Source organism: Propithecus coquereli, unplaced genomic scaffold (assembly GCF_000956105.1).
Source record: "Propithecus coquereli isolate 6110/MARCELLA unplaced genomic scaffold, Pcoq_1.0 Scaffold313, whole genome shotgun sequence".
NCBI lineage: Eukaryota > Metazoa > Chordata > Mammalia > Primates > Indriidae > Propithecus > Propithecus coquereli.
Window position 1 is genome coordinate 247,038 of NW_012148764.1, and position 19,709 is coordinate 266,746.

Genomic DNA, 19,709 nt, shown 5'->3' on the forward strand with positions numbered 1-19,709 from the left:
AAAATGATTTGACAGTTTCTTAAAAAGTTAATCATAGAATTTCCATATGACCCAGAAATCCACTCCAAGGTATACCCAAAAGAATTGAAAACCAGTAAATATGTGTGTGTGTGCTCCCACAGGACTGTTCATAATAGCTAAATGTCCATAAATGGATGAATGGGTAAACAAATTGTAGCATATACATACAATGGACTGTTATTCACCATAATAAGGAATGAAGCATGGATATATGCTGTAACATGGATGAACCTTGAAAACATTATTCTAAATAAAAGAAGCCAGACACAAAAGGTCACACGTTGTATGCTTCCATTTATATGAAATATCTGGAATAGGTAAAACCATAGAGACAAAACAAAGATTGGTGGTTGCCACAAAACAGGTGGGGAGGGGAATGAGGAATGACTGCTTAGTGAATACAGAGCTTTCTTTTGTGATAATGACAATATTTTGTAGCTAGATATAGGTGGTGGTTGCAAACATTGTGAATGTATTATAATAAATGCCACTGAACTTTTCACTTTACAATGATTAATCTAATGTGAATTTCACCTCAATAAAAAAATTTACCAGCCAATTCATTCTTATTTTCTTTTTGGTAGAAATGGGGGATCTTACTTTGGCCAGGCTGGTCTTGAACTCCTAACCTTAAGCAATCCTCCTGCTTCAGCCTCCCAAAGTGCTGAGATTATCGGCACGAGCCCCTGCACCTAGCCCAATTCACTCTTAAAAACTGTCAACGAAACATTCCTGAAATAACCCAAGGTTGAGTCCGCTGCATGTTGGAAGGGCACACACAGACCTAGAATGATTAACACCAAGATATATTTTAGTATACTGGGCTTTAAAGATAAAGCAAAAAGAACTTTGGGAATCCAGACAAAAGACCAAGTCACTTATAAGTGAAGGAAAAGATTAGGATTGGGCTTCTCAATAGCAATATTTTACACCAGAAGTCAGTGGGGCAACATATTTAAAATACCCAAGGATAGAAAATGTGAGCCAAAGATTTTATATCCAGCCAAATTGATTTCAAGTATAAAGACTATAAATAAAGTCATGAACATACCAGGTCTCAGGAAATATTAAGATGAGACCTTTTTGAGAACTCCAGACTCTGGAATAAACCGAAATCAATTAAAGGATTTGTTCTGTAAAATTTGGATTCAGTCTAAAGGCCACACTCAAGGATCTGGAATGCCACATGTGGCCCCAGCACTGCAGGTTCCCCACCCCTAAATGCTGTTTGTTGTATGTTCTGCAGTATAGACATAGTTTTCACTCTCAAAATGGGAGAAACGAGTATTTGGAAAGTTTATAACCATGATGATTACTTACAGATGTTACCTGGGAATAGAAAGATAATTTGTTAAATGCTGGAGAAGAGTGAGGGAAGGGAGATGTTACTAGCTAATTTCATGATTGCTTATAGAAGAGATAATATCTTAAATATAATCTGAAGAAGAAATTAGAATATAATGTAACAGAACAAAGATACAGAGCTTCCAGAATACTAATAATATGTTTTTAAAACCAGCAAAGAGAATAGTGAAGACTTCATGTGTGTGCTATACACAAACATGAAAAATATAATGAAAGGTTAAAAATAAAATACCAGACAAAATTATTCCAAGTAAATGGAAACAAAATGAAACCAGAGGCTGCAAACTTGATACCAGGTAAGATAGAATTCAGGCCAAAAAAAGCATTTAATAGGGGGAGGAAATGTTAAAATATTGAGCTACATTAAAATTAAGCACTCTGTTCATGAAAAGACACCTTTAATAAATTGAAAAGAAGCCACAGAATGGGAGAAGGTATTTGTACCTTATACCCAATAAAGGAGTTCATACTTTGTGTGTGTGTATATGTGTGTGTAGACAGAACTCTTACAAACGAATAAGAAAGTTATGGACAACCCTGCAGAAAAATAGGCAAGAGATTTTAACATGCACTTCACAAAAGAGATTATTCAGAAGGGCTGTAAATATATGAAAAGGTGGTCAACCTTATTAGCAATGAGGAAGGTTTAATTAAAACTACAATGAGTTCGTAACCAGCCTGAACAAGAGCGAGACTCTGTCTCTACTGAAAATAGAAATTAATCAGACAACTAAAAATATATAGAAAAAATTAGCTGGGCATGGGGGTGCATGCCTGTAGTCCCAGCTACTCAGGAGACTGAGGCAGAAGGATCACTTGAGCCCAGGAGTTTGAGGTTGCTGTGAGCTAGGATGACGCCACAGGACTCTAGCCTGGGCAACACAGCGAGACTCTGTCTCAAAAAAAAAAAAAAAAAAAATACAATGAAATGCCACTACATCCTTACCAGGATGGCTAACATTTAAAAGACTGACAGTGCCAAGTGAAGGCAAGGATGTGAAGCTATCAGAGTTCTTATTCATGGTGGGCATATCAGTTGCTACAATCACTTGGAAAACTTTTTGACTTTTTCTGCTGAGGTTTGAGGTATACATACTCTGTAACCCAGAAATTTCCCTTCTAGATATATACTCAAGAGAAATGTATTCAGTATGTATCAAAAGATAGGTTCATAGCAATATCATTTTAATAGTTAAAAACTCAGAACAACACAAATGCCCATGAAAAAATAGAAGGAAATTGAATGACAAGTAAAATGAAGTTGAATGAAAGTAGAATGAATGAAAAGTAGTAGATTGTGGTATATTTAAGGAATACTATACAGCAGTGAAAATGAATGAAGTACAGCATCACAGAACAACATGAATGAATCTCATCAACATACTCTTGAAGCAAAAGCCAGACATAATTAATGAATGTGTGCTATATGATTCCATTCATGTAACATTCAAACAGGCAAAACTATTTATGCTGTTAGAAGTCAGTGTATTATTTTCGTGGTTACTTTTGTGGATGAAGGTGGGGATAGTGATTGGGAGAGGTCACAAGGAGAGCTAGTACTACCCTACTTGTTTTTTTTTTTAATCTGAGTGGTAGGTAGTTAAGTGGATATTTTTTTCCTGCAATTTGTGTACTTCTCTAAGTTTATACATGAATAAAATAGTTATAAAAAAGGAATGAGGAAGCTCTATTGATAGGGAGTGATCTCCAGGAAGTGAAAAAAAGCAAGAGGCAGCACAGTGTTCATATTATGCTACATTTTGGTTTCATTTATAGCATGCTGCTACTTTTCTTCTACCCTCAAGCCATCCTGACGGGTTATTACCCAAGCCCCAGTCCTTGACACTCTGTGCTCCTGATCCCATCCCAAGTTCCAAGTTGTCACTTGTTTCTTTATGTCCAATATTCGGTGGAATAGTTCCTGTTGCTTATATCATGGTTGACACAAAAATCAACATGTCTAAAGTTTAAATTCATCTTCCTTTCTTCCCTCATAGCTATATAAACTATCATCCTAATCTTACTGATCCTAGTCTTCCAAGAATGGCTTCACTGTTCTCAAAATTATTGTTGACGTAATCTTCCGCCGAACCATGCCCTGGACCACACTGTAACTAGTTGTTGCTAACAATTTCTTTTCAGCATTGTAAAATCCTTTATTCCCATTTACAAAGCTACCATGATAACATGTCGTTTAGAAAGCTACAAATAGGGTGTTGCCATAGTATCCTTGTCTTCACCTCTTTACCTGCATATATGTTACTAAAATGCTATTGAAAGAAAGTTCTTCAAAATTATATAGTGACTATGGTTGCATAACTCTATGAATATATTAAAACCATTAAATTATACACTAAGTTTTATGGTATTGAATTATATTTCAATAGAGGTGTTATAAAAATAAAAACAAAAATGTCATTGAAAGCATATAGTGATATCTTATTAAATATCAGTTTTGGTCTATTGTCCAAAGCCATTCATTATATCCAGCCTTACCTATCCTATCCAGTTTTTATCCAGTCTGTCAGTATATAATCCCTCTAGGTAATCTAATCTCCCTGGTAATAACATTTTCATATTCTAATAAGTGCTTTTATATGTAAGGTTAATAATCTTATGAGAATAATTAAAGCCATGGATATTACCTCTATTTTAAAATTGAGGAAACTTGAATGGAGACAGAATGTTTTATCCAGAGTGACAGGGCTAGTATTAGAATTCATTTCAACTCAACAGATATTTATTGAGCATCTTTTATGTACTAGGCACTGATTGGTGCAATTGGGTCATAGAGATATATTCTAATCCTCTTATCCCTATCTATAATAGAATTTACCAAAGATGTGTCTAATCTCTCTATTACTCTTTGAATGTGGTATATTTATTTAATGAATACCATACTAGTCTTCCCATCCTAGATTCTGTTACTGCTTCTATTTTGTACGTGTTTTCCTTTTCCTTCAAATCCCTTCTAAGCTTACTTTCATTACGACTCTTTTCCTCACTTACCTTCTTTAAGCCTTCCTTTCCTTTGAATTCCTCAGGACTAGGCCAATTCTATGTGGATCTATAACTTGCCACATTTCTTTTGTTGGTTCACATGCATATTTATCACTTTAGTTGGTATGAAGGCTTGTCAAAGGCATACCTAAATTATGATCTGTAACTTTTAAAGTATTATCTACAGTTTTGGGGGTTTTTTTTGTTTTTTTTTTTTTTCTTTCTCATTGTGCTGGCATAGTTCTAAGACCCTTAGATGCCTGGTAAAATTATGTTGAGTTGAATAGGAAACAAAGGCATTGTCTTCCTCTTCAATCTGCTGGGTAGTTGGGAAAACCAAAAACACAAGGGACAGACACACCCTATGCACAATACATCAGTTGTGCAAAAGTAAGAAACTTCAAACTAAATGGCTAAGTGGTCTTGATGAGTTGTTCTGCTACACCGTAACTGAAAACTTACAGTCAACTCTGATCTTTAGGCTTACTGTGGTCTTACAAGGATACCTTAGTACTTAAAAATAGCTTTACTAGGTAGTGATGATGCTGATTTAGGCTAGTATCCTCTGGGTTGAAAACAGACTACTCATTTATTGGCCTTTCCTCTAATATACTATTAATGTTAGTGGTCCATCATAGCAGGCCATTCCATACTTGTGTATTTTCATAAGCTTTGAAGATAAAGGTGAAACAGTGAAAAAACTTCTTAAAGTAAACAAAGTAAAATGGAAGTAGCATTCTTTATTTTTGGGGACGGAGTTTTGCTCTGTCGCCCTGAGTAGAGTGCAGTGACGTCATCATAGCTCACTGCAACCTCAAACTCCTGGGCCTAAGTGATCCTCTTGCCTCAGCCTCCCAAGTAGCTGGGACTATAGGTGCACAGCACCATGCCCAGCTAGTTTTTCTATTTTTAGTAAAGATGGAGTCTCCCTCTTGGCTCAGGCTGGTCTTGAATCCTGAGCTCAAGCAATCCTCCCGTCTGAGCCTCACAGAGTGCTAGGATTACAGGAGTGAGCCAGTGCGCTCGGCTGCATTCTGTATTATTAGAAGATATTGTTTATAGTGGAGCTCTCTTGCCACTGAAATATTAATATCTCACTTATACTATTGATTTTATGTCAGTTTAGATAGATGTCATACCTCAGATAATATTCTTCTAGTGTTCACGTATCCATTTCAAAGACAGCCTCTACCATCCTGAACAAGAGCAAGACCCCGTCTCTACTAAAAATAGAAAAAATTAGGCCGTGTGGTGGCATGCACTTGTAGTCTCAGCCACAAACTGAGGCAGGAAGATCACTGGAGACTAGGAGTTTGAGATTACAGTGAGCTATGATCATGCCACGGCACTCTAGCCTGGGCGGCAGAGCAAGACTCTGTCTCCAGAAAAAAAAGATAGTCTCTGTGTTATCATTCTGGAGTAGTAATTATTAGAGTCAAAATAAAGAAAATTAATGTCTTTTATCGTCGTTTTTTAAGGCACAGTTGGTGGATCTGAAATCTGAACTGACAGAGACCCAAGCAGAGAAAGTTGTACTGGAGAAAGAAGTACATGATCAGCTTTTACAGTTGCACTCTATTCAGCTTCAACTTCATGCTAAAACTGGTCAAAGTGTTGACTCTGGTACCATTAAGGCAAAATTGGTAAGTAGTTTAGAGGTTGACATGGTACTTACATATATTTTAGAGGATGTGGAGAACAATTTTTAATAAGGTTTTTTAATTATAAAATGTAATATGTGCTCATTGTGGGAAATTGAGAAAATACAAGAAATACAAAGTTTATGATTATGATCATCCATGATCTGATCACCTAATCAGTAATAATATCAATAACCAACTGACAGAATAGAATTTTCTCCTATTTAAAAATATGAATAGATGTATTTAAAAGACATTTGTGATTATAACATATTAATAATTTTTTGCCCTACTATATCAGTTATGTTTAAATTCAGCTGCATATAACAGAATCCCAAGTAACATTGGGGTTATTCTTGAATAGCAGTTATTTTTCTCTTGAAAGAATCCTGAGACGGGCTGTCCAGAGCTGCTGCGGCAGCTCCACAGGTATCAGGGATTCAGGTTCCTTCTAGCATTATTCTCTACCATTTTTAGCTCTTGATTTTTATCCTCAGGATTTTATGTCTACATTCCAGGCAGGAAGAAGGACAAATCTTAGAGAAGAGCAAAAAGGTGCTTCTCAGCTATGTTAGCCTTCTTGAAAGGACTTTTTATGAAATCCTCATCATTACTTTCTGCCACCATCTCTTTGGTTGTCCCTAGCTGCATGTCAGTCTCTTAGTTGGTCTTAGTATGGTCTTAGTATGGCCACCTCCAGTAAAATTGGAGTTCTGTTAATCAGGCAGAAGTAGCAAATGGAATTGGGTGCCAAACAGTAGCACATTTTTTCTTTTGTGCTTAATAAACGTTTTTCATACTACTGTACACTTTGTAAATGTCTGCATATTGTTTTGTATGAGTTTACCATTGATTAACTCTTACCCTCTTAATCAATACAGGTTGTTGGCAATAGAAAAAAATTTTTTTAAAGTCTCATTTTAATTTAACTTCATATGTTTTGAGTGTGTACTATGTGCCAGACATTTTGTTAACTATGTAGGGACACAACAATAAATAAGATAAATGCAGCTTGGCAGAGGCAGGACATGAAATGATGTAGATGATGTGATGAGAGTTATGCATTTTTAAGTTTTACTTGCTTTCATTTAATTTTATTTGGTTAATTTGTTTCTAATACTGATAATGTTAGAATTTACTTAAATAAATATTTATGTTTTTCTAAAGTCCTCTTAAGTTCTGAAAGTCTATGAATCTAAATTAGTAGTGTTTTATTTAACTGAAACAAAAATCAGATCATAACTGCTTCCTTGAGCTATTTGGTATTAACATCAAGAAGCAGTCTACATTTTCACTAGACAAGAATTTACCTGAAATTTTTACATTAGATTTGAAACAGGGCACTATAGTAAAAAGAACCACTTGTGTTGACTAATTTTGATAAAAATTTTTAATTTAATACTATACAGTTACTATTGTTTATAGGTTTACAAATATATTTGTTCTAATGTTCTAGTGAACTTTACCCAAATGATATTCGACATGTGAGAATTTTCCTTGTAATAATTATACCACTATATAAATTCATTTATTTGATATTTTTCTAATTATAAAACTTTTTTCTTATATCTGAAGTCTGTCCCCTCTGTGGAGGAGCTGGTAAGTATGTTGTTTCTGTTTTGCTTTAATATGTCACGCTGAAGTGTTCTTAGTGTTTTATTTGCATATTAAATGTTGTCACTCTTTGTATTTGAAAATGGGGTTAATGATGGCAATTTTTTAATGCTCAAATATCTGAAAAGATCAGTGGCTGGCCCATTACTCCTTTCTCACTGCATGTTATTAAACATTTTTCTTTTGTTTGTGATTTCTAGCCATTATTTGCAGAGCCTATCAATTTTTGACAACTTCTGAGCCTTGTACCTTTCTTAAACAACTACTTCAAAGGAGCAATTGGTTTTCCCACTTAAGAGTATCAGAGATATTTTAAGCAGGCCTAATTTTAACCGCTTAAGTATCTATTTGAAATTATTCCCAGAGAAAGAATTTGCATGTTGATTTCTTCTTCATCCACAACATGTGCTTCAACTTTTCAGCAGTCTTAAGAATAATTGTGTGGCCTTTGAAACAACCTGATTTTGAAATGCTTTACCAGAAGTTATTTTAGAAAATAACAATATAAAAATTCTAAATATTTTTCCTACTACTCCAACCTAATCAGGTTTGGAGCTGTCTTATGACTTTACTTCTTTTGAAAATATACTCTTCGGGTATCTAAATAAAAAATGAACCTCTTGGTTGTTACCTAATAACAAACAGATTAACTAAGAAACAAAACATTTTTTTTCCTTAAATCTAGAGATGATTAACTTCAGTTTTCTTAATTCTGTTATTATGTACATCTGTTCATTTCAGACCTGAGAGTTTGTCAGATTCTTTAGGGGTTTGAATCATTAAAACATCTCTAAGTAGTAGCTTAATATGTTTCTCGGATTTCATTAATATAGTATAAATAGCTCATTAAAGTAATTGAAAATTACTTTAAGTAATTTTCAACATAAAGTTTATTTAGCCCATATACCAAAGAAATCTTGGTCTTCCAGGAACACTTTTCCAGAAACTGTATCAACCTCAATAAATGTCATTAAAAAACATTTTTGTGGCTGGGCATGGTAGCTCATGCCTGTAATCCTAGCACTCTGAGAGGCCAACGCAGGAGGATTGTTGAGGTCAGCAGTTTGAGACCACAGCCTGAGCAAGAGTGAGACCCTGTCTCTACTAAAAATAGAAAAACTTAGCCGGGCACGGTGGTGCAGGCCTGTAGTCCCAACTACTTGAGAGGCTGAGGCAGAAGGATCAGCCTGAGCCCAGGAGTTTGAGGTTGCTGTGAGTTACAATCACACCACTACACTCTATCCAGGCAACAGAGTGAGACTCTGTCTCAAAAAAATTTTTGTTTGTGTTTATTCAAACTGTGGTTTCTTTTTGGAATTGATATCTGCCCTTTAAGGAAATATATTATGAAATAAATCAAGATTTTAATAATTCCAAAATTTTTGTAAAGGGAGGATTCTAGATTATTCGTTTTTTAAATCCTTTAAAAACAATATCTAGAAATTCTGTTCTAATGATTATATTTTTTTACAGAAGTTGAAAAGGCCTGCTAATCTTACTTCTGTTTGTCACATATATAACAAATATTTTTAATCAGATGAATAATAAATATATGTAGCATTTAGTGGTTGTCATTAGTTTTAGCTTGTGTGTGTTTGTATACGTGTGTGTATATATACATATTCGGTAACAGTAGACCAAAGCAGTTAAATTAGTACAAAATATATATTCCATGAATTGCTAAAAGTCTGCTAAAATTTGTTTCTTAGCTTCTCAGTATCCAGAATAAAAAGGAAAATAATTACTTGATCAGTGCCCATATGATAGAAACAATGCCATTTTCCATTTTCTCAAGAGAAACTATTTTTCCTGGTGCTAAGGTAGATTTTTATTTAAGTCCTCATAAAGGGGACATGGTGGTATAGTGTGTGTAATTTCTTCTACGTCTCGTGAACAACTATAACCATATTTTCATAGAATTTGTGGATTCTTTAAATCAGTAAGTCAGTAAAAGCAGTTCTGCTCAGGATAAATGCAAGTTGCAGTGTTTGAATGGTTTCCTTTATCCAGAAATAACACTTAAAATAGCTAATGGGTCCCTTATTCAACTCTCAGAAGGATTTTATTTGGCCACACAGTTTGTATGTTTATCTGATTTTGAATTTGCCTGCCTTTGGGCAGGATTTTGTACCTTTCATTTTGTACTCAACTGTGTCTCATTCCTGCCTATCTATTGTGTGCTTGGATCCTGAAGGGATTTACATTTGTAATGCTCGATCTATAGGAACAGACTGTACTTTATACTTTTAAGGTAAATTGAATATTATTTGTCACATATCAACATGTGATAAAAATTTGATGGTGAGGATCTTGAGATCATAGTCTCTAGCTGACACCTTTAGATTCACATATATGGACTCTCTATCAAATAGAGCATAGGATGGCATTCTTTTATGAGAACTAAAAATGGATGGCTAGTGTTTTCCTCAGAAAACAGTTCCACATCCATTTTAACATACAGACAAATAGATTAGCTAGATCCCAAATTTTAGTGATAATCTACACCATAGATATACTTATCTATAGAAAATTTTTAATGTGTAAATGTTTTAATGGAGTTGTTACCAGCAGTTCTCCATGACTATAAAATGTTTTTTAAAAAATTAAAATGCTTCTTTTCATTTAAGTACTGTAAGTTTCTTGTAGGCCTCCAAGATAAATTAACTATAAAATATATCTCAGTATAAGTGAATGATTTCAACTTGCTTTATAGAATTGTTGCATTAATTATTTGGGAACAACCACCAGAATGATTATTTTTATATTAGTCCAGTTTCTTAAGTCATTTTTATAAAGTAAATAGCTGATTCAACTATCCATTGAAGCCACTCCTATTAATACGTGATAACATGAGCTTAGAAAAGACTACTTCTCTTACTTATCCTTGATATTAGAGTGCCCCACACCATGCAGTTATCCAGAAGTGGTTTCAAGATAGTATAGAATTAGCAAAAAAGAACTAGATCCAAACCTTTGTATTCCATTTTATAGAAATGAAGTGGCAATTTTTATTATATGCTTTCATTGTGGGTATTCTAGTCCATGTGTTTTTGTGTATTTGAAGGAACGTGATCTACTGCTAAAGAGTCTTAAAAGTATTTTCATTAAATTATGTTTTTTAAAAAATTACAATAGGAAAGAGAGCTTGAAGCAAACAAAAAAGAAAAAATGAAAGAAGCTCAACTTGAAGCTGAAGTGAAATTGTTGAGAAAAGAGAATGAAGCCCTTCGTAGACATATAGCTGTTCTCCAGGCTGAAGTGTATGGGGCAAGACTGGCTGCCAAGTACTTGGATAAGGAACTGGCAGGAAGGTACGTAAAAAATGGTTATGCTTGTACTTTTAGGTGACAAATTGGATAGGTAATGAGGTTGACTCTTAACCTCTTGTGGTAAATGAAACATTAATCTTTATTCTCGGAATTATTTCACAGTAGTTATAGCTTGCTATTGTTAAATTAATATTGACAGCATTATATATTGCAGATTTATTTACCCATAATGAATAAGTATAGTTTACACCACACACACAAAACACAAATACTGACAATAGCTTACTGTGAAATGCTAACAACTCTATAGAGCAGCACTTTTCAGCTTTTTCTGGCCCTGATACCATAACAGATGATGTTCACAGGTATAGCAGAACTTCCATAAGGATTTTTTCTGAAATTTTGAATCACTGAAATCCAATCTTTCTTGTCCCTCAAAAAAAATGTTGAAATCAAGTTAATGACAGTGATTTTATCAGAATAATACACAGTTCTCCTTGCCTTGATTTTGTTAAGTAAATTATTAACAAACTTTGGTGATTTGTTATTAGTACTAAATCATTTTATGCTTATTCTTTTAATGTCACATTAAGAACTTACGTGGAACAAAGAAAAAATTGTATCATCTTGAAGTTCAAATTTTCTAATAACTTTTTTCTACATTTAAAATAAGCAGGCTGGGCACGGTGGCTCACACCCGTAATCCTACCACTTTGGGGGGCCGAGGCAGGAGGATTGCTTGAGGCCAGGAGTTCAAGACCAGCCTGAGCAAGAACAAGACCCTGTCTCTACAAAAAATAGAAAAATTAGCCAGGCATGGTGGCATGCGGCTGTAGTCCCAGCTATTGAGGAGGCTGAGGCAGAAGGATTACTTAAGCCCAGGAGTTTGAAGTTGCAGTGAGCTGTGATCTACCTGGGGCGACAGAGCGAGACTCTGTCTCAAAAATAAATAAATAAATAAAATGAAATAAAATAATCATTTTGTAAAAAGAAACTGTCATTAAAAGACATGTTTTCATACCTTTAATCTTATCAAAAGCTAATATTTAATAGTATCTGAGTTTGATTAGTTACTTGGATTATATCAAGACAAATAACACACATTACTTTATATTAACTCAAAAGTTGTTTTTTAGATGTATTTGAATAAGTATATGACTAAAGGAGTTCTTATTCCTTTTTTTGAAATTTTTTAAAACTGGTTTTCCCTTGAATATACCTACCTGTCTTTTCAGAGTTTTCTTATCTATTTCTTTATTTATATGTTATTCCAACATATTAAGGGAGTTACAAATGTTTTTGTTACATGGCTTGAGTCACAGGTATAAAGGTGCCCATCACCCAAATAGTATTCATTGTACCTGTTAGGTGGATTTTTGACCCTCCCCTCTCCCCACTCTCTCGTGTGATATCCAATGATTTTTACTTCCCTTTGTACACTTGTACCCATCGGTTAGTTCCGGTTTATTAGGAAATACATGTGGTGTTTGTTTCTCTATTCTTGAGATACTTCACTTAAGATAGTGGTCTCCGATGCCTTCTAAATTGCTGGAAAAGGCATTAATTCATCCTTTTTTATGGCTGAGTAGTACTCCATGGTATACACATACCACATTTTGTTAATCTACTCATGAATTGATGGGCACTTGGGTTGATTCTACATCTTAGCAATTGTGAATTGTGCTGCAGTAAACATTCGAGTGCAGGTGTGTTTTGATAAAATGACTTCCCCTGGGTAAATACCCAGTGTGGGATTGCTGGATCGAATGGTAGGTTAGGGGATTGCTCTGCCCAGGGTCTCCCATAGAGGTGAGAGTGGCAGCTGGGTGAGGCTATCTAGGCAGTGGTCGTGGGTTCCTGGGCTGTGGGCATTTGCTCTAACCAGGTCCCAGTGTATTGGCGGCTGGAGGCTGGGGTGTCCCTGGTGGGGCGCTGGGCCTTGGAGCAGTTCCACCAGCCCTGTGGCATTGGTGGAGGCTCAGGGGTAGGGTCTTGGGGTACAGGTGCAGCACTGGAATCTCAGCAGTATCTCAGGCCTGCATGGGTGCCTCACACAGCTCCACTGTGTATTGCTGGGCACTAGTCCACCCCACAGCCTGGAGCCTCCGAGACATCAGCGGCAGCCTTTCCGCCAGGTTGCAAGCCTCTCAGGGGTTGATTTCTAGGGAAATCTTGCTCCTTGTTCTGCTCCACAACTTCTTCCCGTGGAATCTCCAGTAAGTTTTAGCACATTTCTCTTAGAATTACACCTGAGCTCTGTTTTTTTCCAACTAAAACTTTTCCTCTTTCTGAGACGATTTGGCAACCACTGTCTCTCGTCAGCCATCTTGCCTCCCCCTGTGATCCCATATCTGTTTAAATACGAGAGACATCAGGAAGTTCCTGAGTGTTACTTTTATGATTAATTTGAGATTTATGCAAAAGCTACTTATGTTCAGTAATTCTGCTAAATTCTCTCTATAGTAAGCATAATGAAAAACCAACTTACTGAACTCTTTTCTCAATATGAAGGGTCCAACAAATACAGTTACTAGGACGAGATATGAAGGGACCTGCTCATGATAAGCTTTGGAACCAGTTAGAAGCTGAAATACATTTGCATCGTCATAAAACTGTGATCAGAGCCTGTAGAGGACGCAATGACTTGAAACGACCAATGCAAGCACCACCAGGCCATGTATGTTTGCTTTGTCGCTGCTTCTTACTCAACTTCCTTCTCCTTTCTTTAATCACAAGTTTTTTCCATTCTTTCTTTTATTCTAGTGGTATTTGAAACCTTTACTTAAAAAGAGAAAATGAGATTCAACTTATTCAAAATAGATACATATTTTTAAAGTTTCACAGAAATTTTGGTAGCTCTGCACAGATTAACTAATGCCCTGAGAATGGTATTTCTGCAGACAATGAAGCATTCCTACCAAATACGTATTGCTAGTACTTTAGATCATATTTCACAATTTTCCTGAATCATGATTGGGCTTGCTTAAATTTTTTTTAAGCTTAACTGACAGTGTATAATCATACTGATAATTTGGCAAATAGTTTGGGGTAGTTTTTTAAGGGAACTTTTGGTAACTAAATGACAGTGTATGGTTATATTGATAATTTGGCAAATATTAATAGTTTGGTGTAGTTATTTAAGGGAATTTTTGGTAACTAAATCCAAATGTAGATTCTGAACTAACACATACACCTGCTTGGTCTTGGATTAAGATGGAATTTGAGATCTGTGTCCAGTTGTCTACTTCTATAACCACCATTGTATTGGAGCTTTCTTTTCTATCTGGATAAATCTTCATTAAATTTTATTACAACAGCTGCTTGATAATACAGACCTTAATATATGAAAGCATGTCTCTTACCCAGTGGATCACATGTGTTAGTACCAGGTAAGGTATGGCCTTAAATAGTAAAACAATTTGTTGCCTCTGCAAAGATCGCTGTGAGAACTGATACATGTATAGAGTTGGTGGAAGAGGAGTGGGGGTTGCAATAAGCACTTATGCTATTATCTTCTCTAAGACACTGGTGATTCCATTAACTTCTAGGTCCAGTAGATTTGGGAAATGGAGAGGTTAGGAAGAAGACAAAGTAGTTTGTGTCGGGTGTGTCTACATGATAAAAGCATGCTTGTGAAAGTAGTGAAACATGAGGCTGGAGTTTTATGTAATGGCTGGATGACAAACGTTATTTTATACTAAATAAAGGAGCTTTAACTTTAACATGGTGGTCATGGGACTTTTAAATAAAATAGCAGACTTAATAAGATTACATTTTTTGACAGTTACTTTGGCATAGTGAAGAGAATATATTGGAAGAGGGCCAAATTAGAGTCAAGGAGATATGTCAGAAAGATACTGTGGTAATACAAGGAGAAAGTGATAAAGGGAAGTGGCATTTGAGAAGAATGACAGGTTTGAGAGAATAGAAGCAGGAGGACCTTTGGTGACTGACTGCTTTGGGTTAAATAGGTGGAAAGGAAGAATCTAGGTTTTTGATTTGAGCTAGTGAGATCTGGCATTCATTTGTAAAGGAAATAGAGGAAAAGGAAGGTTTGGGGCAAAAGATGATGAGATCAGATTTAGACATGTAGTGTATGAGGTACCAATAGAACATTCTAGATACATCTAGTTGGATATGTGACTCTGGAATTCAAGAGAATACTGAGTTGAAAAAATACTAGGGAAATCATCCATCTATTATAATTGAAACCATGGAATTGATTAAGTCACCCAGAGAAAGAATATATAAAGTAAAAAGGAATGAGGGGCCAAGGATAGAAACTTGGGGAGTGAGGGAAGAAAAAAACGATCACCAAAGGAAGAAGCCCGAATGGAGCTGTCAGATACAGGCCACCTAGGAAAGTAGTGTAATAGAAACCAAGGGTAAGAGTGGGTTTCAAGAAGGGGGTAGTAAATAGTATTAACTTTCAAGTAGGATAATGACTAAAAAGTGTTAATTGGATGTAGCAATATTGGTTACCAGTGACCACAGAGGAGAGAATTCTATTTATACAGCTAGGGGCAAAACCCTTGTTATAGGGATCAGAGAACTGGGTGTGGGTGGCAAGAAAGTAGATATGGTGAGGATGAACTTTGTGTGGCAGATGAGGAAAGGGGAGGAGAGCATAGTTGCTAAAGAAGATAGTGAAGGATTTGAAGGGTTTTTTGCTTGTTTTGTTTGCAACATAGTATTTTAAAGCTGGAAGAGGCTTGGAATTTGTTTATCCACTGAATAGGAAAGGAGTTTAGTAGAGAGAGAGTAAAGGTACCAGAGAAAGAATTATTAAAGGAATAAGGTCCTTGATTTAAGAGGTAGACTCCAGGACACTAAGGAATGAAAAAATAATTAATGGTCCAATTGGAATTTTGGTTTTCACCTCTTCAACTCAGTTAAAATGCATATAAATCTTTAAGATATTTTCCAGTGAAGATAGTTATCCACTTTTATTTCTTCAAGATATTTGTTCATCAGTTAATTCCTGGCAGTAGTTTCTTTGGTAATTCCTACAATTTAAAAAGAGATGTATCAATATTAAAAAAATTATTGGCAAAGGGGTAAGAAAATCATCTATAAATTTCACCAAGTTAACAGAATAACTTTTCATTTTTCCATTTTATCTGTTAATTACTTTCTTAACACTATATTGTGTATCCTTTCCAGGAAATTAATAAAGATTTCTAAAAGCAAGTTATATAGCATGTGTATACTCTATTTGGTATGCTATTTAAGTCATACTAATTTTTCTTCTTTTTTCCCCCAATAAGGATCAAGACTCCTTAAAGAAAAGCCAAGGGGTTGGTCCAATTAGGAAAGTTCTCCTCCTTAAGGAAGATCATGAAGGCCTTGGCATTTCAATTACAGTAAGAAGTAGTGTTTCCAGTCTCCTTTTCTGCAGTTTCTAGTATAATCATGCTCCTTTGTTGGACATCATTGGGGAACAGAGTATTCTGGATATTTTTTTTGTAATAACTAAATTTATTCCCATGGACAACAATACTTTGTGTAACCTTTTTTTTTTTTTAATCTTCCTAACTACTGTTAGTGTACCTTTAGTAAACATAGCTTAACATTTTCATTAACAATTATGACTCATTTCATAGTTCTATACCATATATTGTGATGTCTCTGGGAGCCTTTGGGAATAGATATGGCTGTTTTCTTCTATGGTAAATGGCTCTAGATTATATTGTTGTTCTCTCTAGAGTGTGTGTTTTCCTTCTCTTATCTCATTTCTTAGCTGTCAGATTTCACTGGCTTTTGGGTCCAAATATTATATATATATTTTTTAATTTGATACCTTTAAAAATGATTGTTTTGGACAACATTCCTGAGAGCAATCTATTATAAAGTACATATATTTGGAGTCATTTTGTTGTAGTCTCAGTGTTTTACTGAATAAGGTTGGCTTTATTTTAATTTTCATTTGGTAATACTTAGGCACTGTGTAAGTTTATTTGATTTCCGGTATTGCTTAATGTAGAAATGTTTCTTATAATAAAAAAGTTCATCTCATCCATATTTATTGAATACCTACCTTTTTTAATGTACTGCCCTGAAAGAGCATAAGTTTTGGCAGGAGAAATAAGATACACATACACATACACACACACACATACCCCATGATACAAGGTAGAGGGTGATAGGTACCAAATTCTGTATTTCTTCAATTCTGCATTGCATTTTTTCCCATATTTTAACTTCTCTGAAGTTGAAATTCATCTTATAATCTTATAGTTATTTTTGTGGTACATAAAATGATTGATCTTACATTCACAGTGATTTAGATTTGATAAAATATAATGGTTCTGTGCAGTACTAATATGTATGTTTATTTGTATTGAAGAATTTAGCCAATTTACCCTTTGATAATCATAATAATTTATTTATCATTACCTAAGCAGCAAATAAAATTTCACCCAGCATTTATAGAGATAGTATAGGTGCTTATCGAAAGATGTTTGTTAGAAAATATTTTATCTCTAGAATCATCTGTGACTGTACTTTACAAAGAGTAAACTAAAGTACTGCCTTTTGTTGTTGTCAGGGTGGGAAAGAACATGGTGTCCCAATCCTCATCTCTGAGATCCATCCAGGGCAACCTGCTGATAGATGTGGAGGGCTGCACGTTGGAGATGCTATTTTAGCAGTCAATGGAGTTAACCTAAGGGACACAAAGCATAAAGAAGCTGTAACCATTCTTTCCCAGCAGGTAGAGTCCCTTAATGTAATTGAAATTGGATCTGTCAATTGGTTCTTTTTGAATCTATTGAAAACCCTACAAAGTTTCTTAAGTAGTAAAGTGTTTATAGGAAGATACTTGTTTCCCTTTATTTAGGGCTTTTATAGACGACATTCAGTCAGATTTACTAAAATGGACCATTTTGTTTACTCTTTTCTATGCCTGCACAACTGTGAGAAAAGTACTTAAGTTGTCTGTGCCTCTGTTTCCTCATCTGTGTGGTAGGGATTGAAGTAGAGCTGTGAGGATGAAGTATGTCAATACATATAGGCCAGGCACAGTGGTTCACACCTGTAATCCTAGCACTCTGGGAGGCCGACGCGGGTGGATCGCTCAAGGTCAGGAGTTCGAGACCAGCCTGAGCAAGAGTGAGACCCCCGTATCTACTAAAAATAGAAAGAAATTATCTGGACAGCTAAAAATATATAAACAGAAAAAATTAGCCAGCATGGTGGTGCATGCCTGTAGTCCCAGCTACTCGGGAGGCTGAGGTAGTAGTATTGCTTGAGCCCAGGAGTGTGAGGTTGCTGTGAGCTAGGCTGACACCATGACACTCTAGCCCGGGCCACAGAGTGAGACTCTGTCTCAAAAAAAAAAAAAAAAATACATATAAAGGACTCAGAACATAACGTGACACTTAGAAAGAAACATCATTAATGACTAAAACATAATATATATTTTATACATAAAACATCGATAGTTATGTATGTGTATATATATACTATATATATACTACTGTATATAAGGTATTGCAGAAAAGACAATGCTAGAAGTGGATTGATTGTAGTCATGGAATATTAGAACTAAAGTGATCCTTAGAAATCATCCAGCCTGACTCTCTTATTTAAAATGAGTAGGCCGGGTGCGGTGGCTCACGCCTGTAATCCTAGCTCTCTGGGAGGCCGAGGCGGGCGGATTGTTTGAGCTCAGGAGTTTGAAACCAGCCTGAGCAAGAGCGAGGCCCCGTCTTTACTAAAATTAGAAAGAAATTAATCGGACAACTAAAAATACATAGAAAAAATTAGCCGGGCATGGTGGCTCATGCCTGTAGTCCCAGCTACTCGGGAGGCTGAGGCAGAAGGATCGCTTGAGCCCAGGAGTTTGAGGTTGCTGTGAGCTAGGCTGACGCCATGGCACTCTAGCCCTGGCAACAGAGTAAGACTCTGTCTCAAAAAAAAAAAAAAATAGAAAAAAGAATGTGCCAGTTTCACTTAAAAATACTCTTGATGAAACAGTAAAAATTGTTAATTTTATTAAATGTTGACCTTTGAGTACATGTCATTTTAATATTCTGTGTGGTGAGGTGGGAAGTATGCATAAAGCATTTATTCTGCATACTGCACAAAGATACTGGTCTCAAGGAAAACCACTTAAGTGATTAAATTACTAGCTGACCTAGTCATTTTTTTCATGGAAGACAATTTTTACTTGAAAGAATTACTGAAAAATTATGGCTATTCAGACTATTTGGCTGCCATTTTCTTAAAAATGAACATAATCCATCACTTCAAGAAAGACAACTGACAATATTCATTGCCAGTGATAAAATGTGAGCTCTCAAGTAAAAATTAGAATTTTGTAAAACACGCATCAATCACTGTGAGCTTGACAGCTTCCTACACCGAAGAACTTTTCTAATAAGATTGATGGTGATATTAATCAATGTGATTTTTTGATATAATAAAATGAAATGTGTCAGCTTTTGAAATTGCTACATAACTTAGTGATCCAAAATTTTCAAATGACCACTGCATCATGTTACAAAATTATTAATGGATAAAAGATCCATTTAAAATGCAAGATAGGCAAATGGATTTTAATGTAACAGAGTGCGAAAAGTTCCATTAATTAAGTTTCAAATTCCACGTTGTCAATTTTTGGTATAATATCAGAGAAGAATATTGACAGTTACTTGAAAAGGCTATTAAAATACTCCTCCCCTTCCCAACTACGTATCTGTGTGAGGCTGAACTTTCTTTATATACTTTTAACAGGTTGAGCAGAAGTAGATAGGAGAATCTAGTTATGTTCTATAAAGCCACTAAGGAGATTTGCAAA

General features: G+C 35.3%; 1 protein-coding gene across 4 annotated transcripts in view; it reads left to right on the top strand.

Annotated features, from left to right (window-relative positions):
• GOPC (golgi-associated PDZ and coiled-coil motif containing) overlaps positions 1-19,709 on the top strand; it is a 56,790-nt gene that overhangs the window by 22,106 nt on the left and 14,975 nt on the right. The window contains exons 2-7 of one of the 4 annotated variants that reach the window (XM_012650148.1): positions 5,865-6,029; positions 7,602-7,625; positions 10,776-10,951; positions 13,421-13,586; positions 16,177-16,272; positions 17,457-17,621. In XM_012650148.1, coding sequence (XP_012505602.1) covers positions 5,865-6,029; positions 7,602-7,625; positions 10,776-10,951; positions 13,421-13,586; positions 16,177-16,272; positions 17,457-17,621 — 792 coding nt within the window. The remainder of the gene's footprint in view (positions 1-5,864; positions 6,030-7,601; positions 7,626-10,775; positions 10,952-13,420; positions 13,587-16,176; positions 16,273-17,456; positions 17,622-19,709) is intronic. The other 3 variants (XM_012650150.1, XM_012650149.1, XM_012650151.1) reach the window with 3 other exon arrangements.